Source organism: Ambystoma mexicanum, chromosome 3q (genome assembly GCF_040938575.1).
Source record: "Ambystoma mexicanum isolate Mex_15411 chromosome 3q, UKY_AmexF1_1, whole genome shotgun sequence".
NCBI lineage: Eukaryota > Metazoa > Chordata > Amphibia > Caudata > Ambystomatidae > Ambystoma > Ambystoma mexicanum.
Genome location: NC_090926.1, coordinates 49,043,366 through 49,059,895, shown reverse-complemented (window position 1 = coordinate 49,059,895; position 16,530 = coordinate 49,043,366). Strand labels below are relative to the sequence as shown.

The window sequence follows — 16,530 nt, the reverse complement described above, 5'->3', positions numbered from 1 at the left end:
ACTCTGAGTATGCTATAGGGCTGCCAGAAACCACAACTGCTCTGAGTATGCCATAGGGCTGCCAGAAACCACAACTGCTCTGAGTATGCTATAGGGCTGACAGACACCACAACTGCTCTGAGTATGCTATAGGGCTGCCAGAAACCACAACTGCTCTGAGTATGCTATAGGGCTGCCAGACACCACAACTGCTCTGAGTATGCTATAGGGCTGGCAGGAACCACAATTGCTCTAAGTATGCTATAGGGCTGCGAGACACCACAACTGCTCAGAGTATGCTATAGGGCTGTAAGACGCCACAACTGCTCTGAGTATGCTATAGGGCTGACAGACACCACAACTGCTCTGAGTATGCTATAGGGCTACCGGACACCGCAACTGCTCGGAGTATGCCATAGGGCTGCCATCACCACAACTGCTCTCAGTATGCTATAGGGCTGCGAGACACCACAACTGCTCAGAGTATGCTATAGGGCTGTAAGATGCCACAACTGCTCTGTATATGCTATAGGGCTGCCAGTCACCACAACTGCTCTGAGTATGCTATAGGGCTGACAGACACCACAACCACTCTGAGTATGCTATAGGGCTGCCAGAAACCACAACTGCTCTGAGTATGCCATAGGGCTGCCAGACACCACAACTGCTCTGAGTATGCTATATGGCTGCCAGAAACCACAACTGCTCTGAGTATGCTATAGGGCTGACAGACACCACAACCACTCTGAGTATGCTATAGGGCTGCCAGAAACCACAACTGCTCTGAGTATGCCATAGGGCTGCCAGACACCACAACTGCTCTGAGTATGCTATAGGGCTGTAAGATGCCACAACTGCTCTGTATATGCTATAGGGCTGCCAGTCACCACAACTGCTCTGAGTATGCTATAGGGCTGCCAGAAACCACAACTGCTCTGAGTATGCTATAGGGCTGACAGACACCACAACCACTCTGAGTATGCTATAGGGCTGCCAGAAACCACAACTGCTCTGAGTATGCCATAGGGCTGCCAGAAACCACAACTGCTCTGAGTATGCTATAGGGCTGACAGACACCACAACTGCTCTGAGTATGCTATAGGGCTGCCAGAAACCACAACTGCTCTGAGTATGCTATAGGGCTGCCAGACACCACAACTGCTCTGAGTATGCTATAGGGCTGGCAGGAACCACAATTGCTCTAAGTATGCTATAGGGCTGCGAGACACCACAACTGCTCAGAGTATGCTATAGGGCTGTAAGACGCCACAACTGCTCTGAGTATGCTATAGGGCTGACAGACACCACAACTGCTCTGAGTATGCTATAGGGCTACCGGACACCGCAACTGCTCGGAGTATGCCATAGGGCTGCCATCACCACAACTGCTCTCAGTATGCTATAGGGCTGCGAGAAACCACAACTGCTCAGAGTATGCTATAGGGCTGTAAGATGCCACAACTGCTCTGTATATGCTATAGGGCTGCCAGTCACCACAACTGCTCTGAGTATGCTATAGGGCTGACAGACACCACAACCACTCTGAGTATGCTATAGGGCTGCCAGAAACCACAACTGCTCTGAGTATGCCATAGGGCTGCCAGACACCACAACTGCTCTGAGTATGCTATATGGCTGCCAGAAACCACAACTGCTCTGAGTATGCTATAGGGCTGACAGACACCACAACCACTCTGAGTATGCTATAGGGCTGCCAGAAACCACAACTGCTCTGAGTATGCCATAGGGCTGCCAGACACCACAACTGCTCTGAGTATGCTATAGGGCTGCCAGAAACCACAACTGCTCTGAGTATGCTATAGGGCTGCGAGACACCACAACTGCTCAGAGTATGCTATAGGGCTGACAGACACCACAACTGCTCTAAGTATGCTATAGGGCTACCGGACACCGCAACTGCTCGGAGTATGCCATAGGGTTGCCAGTCACCACAACTGCTCTGAGTATGCTATAGGGCTGCCAGACACCACAACTGCTCAGAGTATGCTATAGGGCTGTAAGACGCCACAACTGCTCTGAGTATGCTATAGGGCTGCCAGTCACCACAGCTGCTCAGAGTATGCTATAGGGCTGACAGACACCACAACTGCTCTGAGTATGCTATAGGGCTGTAAGATGCCACAACTGCTCTGAGTATGCTATAGGGCTGCCAGACACCACAACTGCTCTGAGTATGCTATAGGGCTGCCAGAAACCACAACTGCTCTGAGTGTGCTATAGGGCTGCCAGACACCACAACTGCTCTGAGTATGCTATAGGGCTGCCAGAAACCACAACTGCTCTGAGTATGCTATAGGGCTGCGAGACACCACAACTGCTCAGAGTATGCTATAGGGCTGTAAGACGCCACAACTGCTCTGAGTATGCTATAGGGCTGACAGACACCACAACTGCTCTGAGTATGCTATAGGGCTGCGAGACACCACAACTGCTCAGAGTATGCTATAGGGCTGCGAGACACCACAACTGCTCAGAGTATGCTATAGGGCTGCGAGACACCACAACTGCTCAGAATATGCTATAGGGCTGTAAGATGCCACAACTGCTCTGAGTATGCTATAGGGCTACCGGACACCGCAACTGCTCGGAGTATGCTATAGGGCTGCCAGACACCACGACTGCTCTGAGTATGCTATATGGCTGCCAGACACGACAACTTCTCTGAATATGCTATAGGGCTGTCAGACACCACAACTGCTCTCTTCTCTTCAAATATATTTGACAGTGATTTGAAAAGATACCAAAGCTAAATATTCGTTTTTTCCAAGGTCTGCAATGCTAGATCGACCACAATCAAAAAGAATTAACTGATTATTCCAAAAACTGAATAGCTCTAGGAATTCAAACTTCTGCTTCTTATTAGAAAATGAGTACCAGTCGTATGTATCATTAGGTTTGAAAGGGTGCTATTATCACTGAGCCCAGCTGAACTTATTTATTCATCCTGCCCTGATAAACCATTAAAAACAATGGCCCTGACCTGGCCCTAGCTTGAACTGTATTGGTCTAGAGTTCCCTTGAAACTGATGTTTTCCCATAGTCTCCAAAGAAAACACACATCTCGCCCCTACTCAAGAAAGCCAACAATGATGTTATGTTATTGGGATTCATAACACGATCAAGTGCCGTTGTCATGGTATCCTGGCCCTCTTGTGAATCTAAAAGGAAAGGTGGGAGAGGGATTGGCTAGTAGAGGGGAGGGAATTGACAAGGAGTTGTTCTTAGCTGTTGGTACATGTAGAACCAGGAGCAACTAACGTCTGTGCAGATGTGTTTTCCAGGTGGGTACTGGTTTGCATGCCAGAGGCATTTTGTTTCCAGGTGGGAGGCCTCCGGTGATTGACGTGTCATGGTGCTATGGTCAGTTAGTGAGTTTGAAAGTTGATTGTAGAGCTGTGGAGTTTTGTAGCATTTATGCTGAGGGTGAGAGCTTTCTTTAGTTGTCCGTCTTGGAATGGTTGGGTCAGCATGTGGTAAGCGAGTGTGGTTGAGCATGAGGTTGTTGGTGGCTTATTATGGATACATGGATGGGAACAAAAAAATAACACAAATATAGAGCAACAATCCCAACGTCCCCGACAATGGCATCCGTATCACCAACACTCGTTTAGGTCATTGAAAAACTGGCCACCCAGAAACTAGAGGAGCACAGACAGACACACACCCTTCTGCACAACCATCAATCTGGCTTCAGATCAGCCATGTGGATGGTAGCCATCTTGCTCTATATCAGAGGTTAAATCGTTTGGCTACTGGATTCCAGTACTCCATCCATCCTCTCCCTTTTGGATCTCTCAGTGGCCTTTGGCAATGTCAACCATGCCACTCCTATAAACCTTGTCTTTATTTCATAATTTCTCCCTAACAGAGAAATGTAGGTAAGATCACATCCTTTTCTCTCTGGTACCATCACACTGCTTTGGCTAGTCTCTCAGGGTTCTATCTTTTCCCCTTGGCTCTTTACTGCCCATCTGATGCCTCTTGCCAAAATCATCATACCACATTCTACTATCTTTCGGACTTATGCAGGTGACATATAAATTGTCTTCAGGCTTCATGGACCACCTGAGGACCATTAGTAGATTTCAGACTTTCTGCGCCAGATCCAGGACTGGATGATGGATAATCATCTATGCCATGAAGATAGAGATGATCTGCTTTGGTATAAGCAATGCTCCTTCTCTTCCCGGTGCTTGCTCCATCTCCTGGAGACACTCTGGGCCCTTTTGACCTCATCAAAGAACCTGTGAGTTGATTTTGATAAGTTCCCTACTTTTGTCCCTCTTATCCAGGATCTCACAAAGAAGTTGCGTTTCCAGCTTCACATCGTTAGGCAGGTCCTCCCCCTCCTGAGTACATCTCATAAACTTCATGTCTGGCCTGCTTTGGTCCTGCAATGTCTTGCCTACTGAAATAGCCGTTTGCTGCCTCTCCCCATCAGACTTATTCACTAGTTGCGAGATCATCCAGAGTAAGGCCAACAGACCGACCCTTGGCCTAAAACCCTGTGACCCTATCTCACCAGCTCTTGACTCCTTGCATTGGCTCCCAGTTAGACCACGCTTCAGTATTACATTCCCCCGCTTCATACAGCGAGCTTACTGGAATAAAGATCCAGTTTACCTTAAACCCAAGGTACAGAGATACACCTACCATCCAGGTCCTTGATGACAGTGACTGCTGCCCCAAAAATACAAGCTGAGTGGCAGGACTCTGGAAGTAGCAGGTTCCTCCCTTTGGTGTGATCTCCCTAGTACCATCAAAAACCTCAAAACCTTTCTCTTCAGTGAAGCATTTGCCTTCAATGCTGAACCCCATTCCTGGCATATGGATTCATTTTGAACTAATCCGTTCTACCTATCAAGGGTCTGAATTAAAGCGAAGTGATTTGATCTGCCTATGGAAGAGGGGCACTCCTGTTAACCATAAGCGCTTCATCACTGTTCTTGGGTAGTTTGTATATGTGCATGGCTTTCTTCTTGCATTGCGCTATGTGGCCTTCTTGTTGGTTTTACACTTATCCTGCATCCTCTTTCCATGCGCTTTCAATGTGTTTGGCTGTTTTCCTATGCCTTGTCCCAGTTCCATGTAATAATGTCCCCGCAAAAATGTCTCCTGACAAAAATGTTGTAGTTTTTTGCAGAGACGTTATTACATTGAACATGCGGGGGACACCCCCACAACCCCTGATTTATTTTTTATTTTTACAAGGAGAGCAGGGGACATCCCCTCAACCCGTCACCATACATAATGTCACAAATATAATGTCGCCAATGGCTTTTCACTGCAACAGTATGTATGGGGACATTATGTATAGGGACATTATTACCTGATACCCTCGTCCCTAGCCCTTAACCGATCTGAATGCTTCCAAAGCCTGTGAAGGGCTGGCCTTCCACTTCTTTCCCCTTCCCTTTGCTCTGGAGGCACTAGAAAGTGACTGTGCTGGCGTTTGTTGCCTTATAAAGGAAAAATAAATCAAGAAAATAAATACATAATCCTAGTAGGGTGCAGAACCTGCTATGCCCTCCAGAGATTTAGTCTAAGTGAACTATCCTGTCAGTTATGAGGGCATTTGGTCTCATTTGATTCTGAAAGCCATGATGCCAGTGAGTATCAAGTCAAATGTGTGTGTACTGCCCATGTTTTCATAGGATTTAGACATGTATGCAAAGCCTCTTCTGTGCAAGAAACCTGAGCCAGCTGTAGCTGCAGCAACACTTGCACCGCTGTGGGGGGTGCATGTAGAATTGTCCGGATCTCTGGAGCATGTGCATGTGCCCCACTCCAGCTTTTGAACAATCTAGGCCTGCATGTCGTTTTACATCACATTTCGGTTCCACTGGTCTGTAACGTGATATTTTTGCAACATTAAACCATACCCTTTTAGCATATCTTGGTGAAAGGTTCAAAGGTAGTTGTACATGCATGTGCTTACTTTCTTTTTGTATTACCTTATTACCTTTTTTATTGTATACATACCTCCAGGGAAGAGTTCATCAGAGCACTGAATGAGACCCTCCACGACCCCCACCACCAGGATTGAAGAGACAGAAGCCATGTCCAACTCTGAAGATTCCCTGTGGCAGAGAGAATGCGTTAGGTTCAGAAGTAACCGGAAGTGTGCGGAAGTTACGGCGCTGGAATAGAAGTCATGCTGTAGGTCATAGCTGTGGGGCCCCGTCAAGGTCTTAGGTCTGTCACATTGCTGCAGCTGAGGGTGGGGGGAGTGGGGAGGCGTGATGGGGGGGGGGGTTCCAGTTTTATATTGAGGTGGCAGAATTATGAGCCCAGCAAAATTAAGCTGCAGTGGTGGCAGAATTATGAGCCCAGCAAAATAGCAGGTGGTGCTGCAGTTCAGGATTCAGATCAGAATAAATGTACTGTTTATGCAATGGGGGCTCTTGAATGGGGCCAGTGCCTCACCACCCATCATCTAGCTCAACACCCATTAGACTGGCCCTCGACACAGTGCTGTTTGCAGGGTACAGTCTACAGAAGCCTTTAGGGGCTCTCCAGCTTCACTCTCTGTGCACAAATATACCAGGTCATGCACCAGCAACGGGGCTGTATCAGATCCTCCAGGATGAGCGCCTACAAAGCATGACACATAGAGGACAGTGAGCCACCTTGCTTTCTTTGGCACGGTCTCCTGAGTGCTATAATGTGTGTGTGTGCCTGTGTTTGTGCATGAGTGCCCACACTTTGGGCCTCAGTAAACGTTTGGTGGTCTCACGCTTAGAAGTTAGTGTTATAAGCGAACAATTATGATTATAATTTTGCCAGTAAATCTGGTGGGATACCACCAAACAGTAATACTGTTACCAGCCATTGGACTGCCGGAATTAAAGGCAGATTCCAAGTGCCCATAGGGGCAGTTACTCCCCATTCCATGGAGTCCCAGAGTACTCCATGGGTGGAGTTTCCGGTATTATCGGCACTGGTAATACTGGCAGTTTTGGATGGTGGGGTGCCGGAATTGCCTCCAGTTCCGAGCTGGAGGTAATTCCGGGCACCCCACCACCAAATTCAGAGAATGCTGGTCCAGAAATGTATCAGTAAACGAAATTACCAGCACTGGAATGGCATACATGTAATGAGGCTCTTTGTGTGAGCCATCACATTGAATTTGTTGGTTGTCTCCATGATCTTCAGTCTGGCTTCAGAGCTGCCAGAAGCGAGGAAACTGCTCTTCTGAACATCCGTGAAGACCTGCTCTCCAACCTTGAGTCCAACACCCCCTGTGTCCTCATCTTACTTGATCTCTCCTCTGCCATTGACACAGTCAAACATGCCATCCTGCTCAACCGTCTCAGTGATAACCTGGGGATCACCGGTCAGACCCTGGCATGGCAGACTTCTTTCCTTTCTGACCGACCCTCCCAGGTTCAACTTGCGTCCTTCCTCTCCTCTATCTATATCTCTACCTGTGGTGTTCCCCAGGGGTCTAACCTCTCTCACTGGCTGTTCAACCAGTACCTGGGACTTCTTGCCCACCGCATTGCCGCGCTCTGCCCCAACTTCCAGTGCTATGTGGATGACGCTCAGCTCATTTTCAGGCTACACTCAGCCACCTCTTGTTCCTCTCTCAGCTCTGACTGTCTTTCTGCTATCTAGGAGTGGTGTGCCACCAATGATCTCTGCCTTAATGCCAGTAACACAGAGATTCTCCTCATCGACACACCCACTCCCTCCATTTCGTTCACTCTCTGGCTGGCCTCTCTTGCCCCTTTTCCTGCTACCTCCTGTGAGGCTAAAAACCTTGGGGTCACCTTCGACTCCACACTCCTTCTCTCCTCACATCTCTGACGTCTCTAAGAAGTCACACTACCAGCTGCACCTCCTTAGAGGTATTCTTCCTTTCCTCTCCTTCCCCAGAAGCTCACGGTCTCCAGAGCTCTGGTTCTCTCTAGGCTGGACTATTGCAGCAGCCTCTCTCTAAATCTGCCTGTTTCTACACTCAGCACTCTGCAACTCATCCAGAACAGGACTGTGAGACTTGTCCTTGGCCTCAAGCCCAAGGATCGTATCTCCCCAGGACTGAAATCTCTGCACTGGCTCCCAGTGGCTGCAAGGATTATGTTCAAAACCCTCTGCATTGTCCACAAGGCCTTCTGGGGCCTGGGGCCTCAATACCTTCAACTGTTTCTTCCTAAATATCTTCCTTTTCGAGCTCCTCACTCATCTGCCTCCAACTCCCTCAGTGTCAGTCACTTCTCCAAGCAACGAGTCTTTCTTCGGCTGGGGCTTCCCTCTGCAACAGCCTCCATGTCTCCCTTAAACTTGAGGAGAAGCATCTCTGGTTCCAGAAGCACCTCAAAGCCTTTCTCTTTGCTTCTGCTTTTTCTCCTCCTCTCCCCTACTGACCTCCTGGCTGAAACTGGAACTGTACTGGTTACCTGGCCACCCTCTGATCTCAGGCCCAGGTCCCTCCCCACCAGTCACACACACCTGCACTGCCTTTCTGGCAACCCCCACACTTGTGGACTGTTTTCTGTATCCGTACAGTCCCACTCCCAGCACTTGACACCCGATATTTGCACTTACCTTTGCACTTGCCACCTGCTGGCCGTACTTATACTTATTGTTATTTATTCTATTACCCCATGTACTGCACTGTCCCCTGTGCTCCTCTGTGGAGTCTTGACTTCACCCATTGTAGAGGTAGAGATATGTGTTATTTCACTGGGCCCGTGATCCTGTGTGGAGTCTTGCTTTAAGCCACTGTGGAGGCAGAGATTCATATTATCATTTCACTGGCCCCTGGTTCTGTTTGGAGACTTGCTGTAACCCAATGTGGAGTGTGACGAATTGCGGGATTCAGTCACTTCTCCCCAGGGGGGAGCCTTTTGTGTGAGGCTAGGCAGGTGAGTCCACTATGCAACGTTCCCCCAAGGGGTGGCCGCAAGCGGGACCTCACAAGGAGAGACTCCCCCTGGGGACGAGGACTGCTGTCCAGTGAAAAACTCCCATTTCACCTCCCTCAGAACTCTAATAAAGCCATACCACTTGACGGAAAACCAGAATTCTCCTACATCTACTGTTGTGATATTTCTGCAGAAGATAAGTACTTGCCTAATACTGAGACAAGTAAAAACCAAAGAGTGATAAAAAAAATAAGCACCTGTTAGGTACTGGGACGACGAAACCCAAAGGAGGTATAATGAGTATATCTGACACAAAGAAAGGACTACTATGAGAAACTGAAGAATCCCCAGAACATCAGCATAAAGATGGGAGGATCAAAAGAACGAGAGAGACTCGGGAGTTTTGAACCAACTGGAGAAGGGAGGCTGGAAACCCAGAGAAAACATTGCGTTTCACGCAGGCAAACACCTGGTAGGAGGAAGTGCCTGAGTGCACTTTTCACGGAGCAGACCCGAGGAAGTCTGCAAGTCAGATAACGATCCCAGGAAGGATGCTCAGCGGCGGATGAAGGAAAGCCAAGGCACAGAAGTGCTCAAGCTTTCACAAGTATCTGGGAGAGCCTACCTGCCTGACAGAGGTCCCAGGGGGGACTCACAAGAGAATAGTGCTGGCTGGGAAGGAGAAAGAGTCGAAAACCCTTCCAACACCAAGAACACAATGAGAGGATGATACAGAAGCAGAGGCGTAGGCAGGGTAGGGCCTGAGGGGCAAGGCCCACCCAAAATCTGTAAAGGCCCACTCAGCAGTGCTGTGTGGGCATTTACAGAAGTTTTTGTCAGTGCAGTGGGCCCAACTACATTAGCATCAGGCCCCATTTGCCAGACAATCCTGGCTACGCCTCTGCACAGAAGAATGTCAGAGGAAGGAGATGGAGCTAGCATGAGAGTTATTCTGACAAACCAATGAGAAACTACGAAGGCAAGTGCTGACCCGGCATTGCAGCCCTATTGCACCATAGGTAACGTGGAGAGTGAAGACCAGGGAAATGAGGAATAGATAACGAGTGGCACAATCAAATTTGTCATAGTAAGAGAAATTAACATAAGGATTGGAGTCAGCCTACTGGTCCCAGTGAAGGGTTAAATCCTGAGAAGAGTGAGAAACAGACTCCGCCTACTCGTCCCAGTGAATGGGTTGGTTCTAAGAAGAATGAGCATCATTTAGGACCTCAGCCTGCTCATCCCAATGAATGCTTAAAACCTAAGAACAGTGAGCATGACTGGTTAAATCCTGAGAAGAGTGAGCATCATTCGGGGACTCAGCCTACTAATTTTAGAGAGTGGAGAAATCGTAAAAATAAGGGGCCAAGTCACTGGGTACATCACACAGATCCCAATGAGGAGACAAGAGCACAGCTGATTTTAAGAAACGACAAAAGATAAGTTATAGAACTGGTGAAGCTGGTGTCAGCAAGAGTGGAACTGTCCACCATCCTTGAATACAGCAGAGTAAAAGAATAATTAGGTGCCAGAGTACCTAGAGAAAGGTACTTGAGGAAACAAGGAGACATAAAGAAAGGGGTGTGGAGACGTCCCATAAGAGATCTGAATGAACTGGTACAAGAAATAGCTAAGAGATGTTTGAAGATCCTGTACTGAAAAGTACTTGCTGTAAAGCCACCCCAGGAGATGGGAGACATTCTCCCGGTCTTTAGTTATTTAGGCTATGTCGTAGGGTCAGAGCAGTTTAACTTTGGACAGGGGACAGACTTTTACTTTGGACTTAAGAACGGACGACAAACACCTTAGTTTAGTTGTGTTAGGTAGGGAAACACTTAGGAGTAGAGAGTCAGGCATTTTCTATGACTAGGCCCATGCTTCTGTTTGGAGACTTGCTGTAACCCTGGAGTTTGAGACCTGTGTTATTGTACTGGGCCCATTCTCCTGTGTGGAGCGCAGCGATTATACTGGGCAGCTTCTTGTCTATCCCAAATCAGTAATTTTCTACCACAGACCATCTCTGTCTATTGGAACAACGGAACTTGGAAGACCACGAAGCAACAGCAAAGCGCCTTTCCTGAAGACTCCCAACCCAAAAATGTAAATGTTAGAAAAGATGTTTCTAAATCTCAGATGTTCATTTTGTATAAATTGTGTACCAGTTACTCACTACTCCAATTCAGGGAGGAGATGCTTAGCAAAGGCTTTTACAAAGCAGTCAAACAAGACAGTCAGCATTGATGAGGCTATTTTCATAAGGCAAAGTAATCACACAGCCCGCCAGCTCTCTGGAATGTTAAAAGGCAAAATAGGTCCAGGACGGGTCGGGATTGGCAGAGCTGATTGCAGGTGCCACTTCTGGTGCAGCAGCATTACTGCAGCTCTGCACTTTGGTGTGTTGACAGACCTGAGTGTGGTGAATTCTAAAGCAGTAGGTTTGCTGCAGGTGAGGATTAAGGTGCATTAACAGTGATAAGTGTTGCTGTAGGGTAAGATTGAGGTGCATTGGTGGGGGGGGCAGTGTGTGTGTGTGTGTGTGTGTATAGGAGCGTGGAGGGAGGGTCAGATACCAGTCAATAGGGAGCTACGATTTAGCAGCAGGTCAATTTGTCATCCAGTGAAAGAATGTATGCTGCACCAATAAGAAAGCCATTTTGGCTCACACTCTCCCATGCCATGCGTTAGGTTTGTTGTTTGCTAGTACAATAGGACACCCTCCAATCTCACCCTGCATGGGACACAGTAGACAGGGGTATATATCTGCCTTAATGTAGGCTCCGATCTAGCTTGGGATGAGTGGGGTACAGAGTGATCACTAAGGGCATGGCAGTTCTGCAATAAAGTTGTGTGTGGCAGGTCCAGATTGATCTGAATGGGCAGTGTGTGGGCTCCCGTTTAATGAGGCGGATACAGGGAGTCTGATTGGAGGGATAAAGACTATCCTTACTTATCCATTCGAGGCCACAGCAAGTTGGGTCCCAGGACAATGGCAATATTCCCTGGAGTCATCTTGTTCACCTCCTGATTCTCTGCCAACTTCGATAGGAATTTAATGAGGTACCTGAGAAAATTGGGAAGAGAGAACAGACATGAGCATATATGCAGGTGAGAGTAATTTTTTCAAGTGAAAGAGAAAAAAAGGATCAGAGGAGAGAGTCATGGAATGAGTTCATGTGCAGGAGAAGCGCCACAGGAGAAGCAAAGGGCATTCCTGTTCGGTCGATGAGAGGAGGAGCACTGGTGTAGGAAGCGGAGACCGGAGTTGTCATATCATGCTGGAGCAAGAACACCAACGAGGTCAGTCGAGAGGAAAGAGTTCATGTGTATGTGAAGAACTGCTGGAGTACATTCAGAGAAAGAGAATGAGCGCCAGGTGGCTTAAATGAGATATTAATAAAATCATGGAAAGGAGGGAAGTTTCTGAGCAGAGGGAAGAGATTACACTTTCTCATTAATACCCCACATTGTGAATTTCTCTCACTAGTCAGAGCGTCGAAGGAAGCCCACTTGAGGTGAACACGTTTCTACCAGGAGAAGCCTGGTAACAGAATGAGAGTCGCTTTGGGGGATAAGGCTGCCCCAATTTTCCCCAGACATGTGTACAACCTCCCAGGCAGGGAAATGGAGAACCAGGCTTTACAAATTCATGAAAAACATAATCTTGCAGCATTATAATCACACAGTGCTTTTAGAGCTTATCTGAACAGTAATGTCCAAAGTTTACCACAGGTAGTACATGATGTTCCCTCTGTCCAAAACAAAGTATGCCATCAAATGCAGACAAGAAACTAAAAGGGTATGATGTTCTAAATCATGACCAGGGCCTGCCACTCAGCTGACTCACCCACCACCTATTTATCCAGTCCTCCTTAGGCCTCCTCATCGGCAGCGTCCTCAGCAAAGGATGGTCAAAGACAAGGATCTCACCTGTTTGTGCCTGTTCAAGCATGACTCGTCGTTCCGCACTTCACCTACAAAGTGATTGCTATACAACTACTTGCCAAAAGACAGCACCATGTGTCTCCTCCCTCCACAGCCCATCCCCCACCCTGGTGTTCAGACAGCCATGTGCCGAGTGAAGCCCCTTTGTGAGCTACTGTAGCATATCTCATCAATATTGTTCTTGCCCCATCCACTTCCCACAGACCCATGCCCCCTCATGATGATCAATGATTGCTCAGCAGTCACTCACATCACAGAGATTGACAACCGCATCTTGTACAACAACCTTGACAGCCTCTTCATCACTGAAAAGTGGCTTACCCCATCCTCCCCCATGTTTTCAACATCCTCGTATCCCTCTATACTCCAGGCTATTTAATCCAAACATGTCGACCAGCTTGGAAGGGCAGGAGTCAGAGTGGCAATCGTCCACAGGAGTGATTGGTCAAGCTCCATCATCCCCTCTCCCAGAATAAGCTTGTTCGTATCACTCGACTGCCGGTTCCCTTTATCTCACAAGGAATCCATCACCTTCCACCTCATCTACGACCACCTCACTGGAGTGACTCTTTCATTGGCAACATCTCCAACCTACTCTCCTCTGCCAATCTAGCACATACTAATAATGTCTTCCTAAGAGGTTTCAACGTCCCTGAGTATCACGCTGACAACCACATTCAAAGCGCACTATTCACACTAAGTGGATCCGGTTCCATGTATTAATTCCGCCGCAAAAATATTGCGATGCAAAAATATAGCCATTTATTGCAGCTAAATTCACACATGGACCGTGCGGAGGACACCCCCGCAAACCCCGCATCATTTTTTAATGTGCGAAGGACACCCCTGCAACCCCAGCTCCCACATAATATCCCCAACAAAAATATTGCCTATGGCGAACCAAACCGCCATATCTACGGTGATATTTTTGTTGGGGATATTAAGTAGTGATACCGTGGATCCTTGGACTGTAAAGAAATTGTGCTCTTCCCCCAAAGTCAATACACTAGGCCTAGTCTGTACATCATCCACCCTCATCACCTGCACAGACCCTATGCCAATCGACTGGTCTTCCATCCCACTGTGAAGCACCCACTCAACCACAGCCCACAAAGGTAATGCTAAGCACCCCCTTACTTAGTGGCGCTCATTGAAAACCATCTAAGGGCATCTAAGCACTAAATAAGCAAACAGGGAGACCATCGTAGAAGGCCACAAGCAGCTAGAACAAATAGGTCTTAAGAGTTTAGCGACTTAAATGATGAGTGATTTCACAAATCTTGAATGGAAGAGAATTCCACAAAGTGGGAGCAAGAACAGAGAAGGAATGACCTCCAGCACGCGTTTTGCAGAACCTCTGAACTTTTCCTAAAAGCTGCGAGGTTGATCCCAGAGGTCTAAGCGGGGATATAACAGGTCAGTTTAGATTGGAGTGCCAGATTGGTGAATGGCACGATGTGTAATACACAGAATCGTTAAATGAAGGCAGCATTTCACAGCAAGCAAGTGGAGTTGCGGGAGTAGAAGATGAGTGTGCCAGCCTAGATGATCCTAAAGCTAAAGCCTCTGCAGAATTCTGTAAGATCTGCAGCCATTGAACTAAAATGTCAGTTTGGCCAAGATAAATTCCAGGACAGTAGTGCAGAGAACCAATGATAGATGAGGTAACCACTGTAGAGCGAAGCTCAGATGGTACAAAAGGAAGGATCTTTTTTAAGAGTTTCTGTTTACGAAACCCAGAGTTACAAACCAATGCAATCTGGGCATCTCTAGAGCCTGAAGGTAAAAGATTGATCCTAAGGCTCTTAACAGATGCACTAGGGGCAGGGCAAGGCCCAGACGAATTAGGCCAGTACTGTGCATTCCAAGCCGCGTTTGAATTGGGGGAACCAATCACCAAAATCTCTGTCTTGTCAGAAAGTTGTTTGACATCCAATCTCTGATAGCCGTCAAACAAGATCTCAGTTTTGAAGGCGGATCAGACCCAGGCACATCAATGTGAAAGAGCAACTGGGAGTCATCTGCGTATTTATAAAAACGCACACCGTGTTCTGTAATGAGGTTGGGCAGAGGACAGAGATGAAGATTAAAAAAGGAGAGGGGCGAGGAAGAATCCAGGGGAACACCACATGTTAAAGCTGTAAAAGAAGGAGAGATGCCGTTTGGTTGTGATAGGTGAGAAGAGAAGAAAACCAAGATAAAGAAGAACCAGATATACCAGACATTTCCAAACGGTGAAGAAGAATACCATGGTCAATGCTATCAAAGGCCAAGGAGAGCTCAAGGAGAATCAATACTCCGACTTTGCAGTGGTCCTGAAGCAAAGCCACGTCGTCCAGAATGGAGATCAAAACTGACTCCGTACCCATCAAGGGTCTAAAACCAGATTGGAAAGCATGAAGGAAATAATTAATTTCAAGATAATGCGTAAAATGAGGGGTGACAATGACTTCCATGAGTTTCCTAAAAATTGGAAGAAGAGATATGGGACGATAGTTAGCTAAGAGCTGGATCCAAGTGATGTTTCTTTAGAAGCGGGCTAACCAGGGCATGTTTTAAGGGGCTAAGATCAGTCCATTAGAAAAAGAATAGTGAAGAGCCGCAGTAAATCTGGAGATAATTTCAGGAGCTATATCAGTTGGAGATGTAGATTTAAGACTGCACAGAGCGGCATAGACAACCTCATCAGTGACAGGTTCAAAATTTAACAGCTCCAAAGGGGCATCAAAAGTAGATATTAGCTCAGTCTGAGCACAAAACTAACAATTGAGAACTAGCAGTATTAATAGAATGCCAAATCATACACATTTTCTCTACAAAGTATGCACTTTTGGAACCGCACCAAGCTTGTGTTACCAAAGGATCTACTAACGGCAGTGGAGGAGCTGAGAGTTCCTTAACGACTCTGAACAATTTACATGAAGAAAAAAATGCAGATATAATATGCTTTGCATAGAATTCAGATTTTGCTGCTTTGATCACATCATGATAACGTCTGTTGGATACACAGTCCAAATTAAGATGCCATTTGCGTTCTGCACGATGGCACTCTTGTTTAAGCATTTTCAGATCAGAAGAAAACCAGGGAGTTGGGATTTTAACTGGAGCCAGAGTGTCTGCCACCTCCGTCATAGCACTAAGTAAAGCAGCGCAAGGGTCCAAATTGTTTGTCTGAATGAAGTGGGATGTAGTAGCCATTATATAATCAGCCACTGAGGAATGCTCCACCCTACCCCAGTGGTGATGCAACTGCTGGACTTTAGGAGATACAGGGAGCGGATGAGGAAGAAAAATAAGAAATGGAAGAAGAAAATGACCAGACCAGAGAACCAGCATAGGATTAAAAATGTCTGTCAGGGATTTGTCAGAATTTTTTTTATCAAGGACATTACCCATGCAGTGAGTAGAAAGATCGCTGCGTAAATGAAGGTGTATATCAGTCAATGCTGCAATTAATTTGCTAGCATGAGATTCATTGGGTTTGTTAGACCAAAACATTAAAATCACCAATAAGAATTAACTCGGGGTGGGCTAAAGCAAGATCTGAAACAAATTGAGTGCATTTATAAGTGAAGCTAGCTAAAGGATGAGGAGGCTGATAAACAGGAAATATATGTATAGTGCCACTGGGTGTAGTTTCAAGCCGAACTAAGAAAAGTTCACAGGGCAAGTTATGTGTCACTGAGATTGAGGTACAATTAAAATCATCTGAGTAAGTATG

General features: G+C 46.9%; 1 protein-coding gene across 3 annotated transcripts in view; it reads right to left on the bottom strand.

Annotated features, from left to right (window-relative positions):
• Window positions 1–16,530, bottom strand: part of SH3BP1 (SH3 domain binding protein 1) — a 281,096-nt gene that overhangs the window by 31,516 nt on the left and 233,050 nt on the right. For all 3 annotated transcript variants that reach the window (XM_069653046.1, XM_069653044.1, XM_069653045.1), the window contains exons 14-15: window positions 11,815–11,928; window positions 5,983–6,080 (exon numbers count right to left, since the gene is read on the bottom strand). In XM_069653046.1, the coding sequence (XP_069509147.1) occupies window positions 5,983–6,080; window positions 11,815–11,928 (212 nt within the window). The remainder of the gene's footprint in view (window positions 1–5,982; window positions 6,081–11,814; window positions 11,929–16,530) is intronic.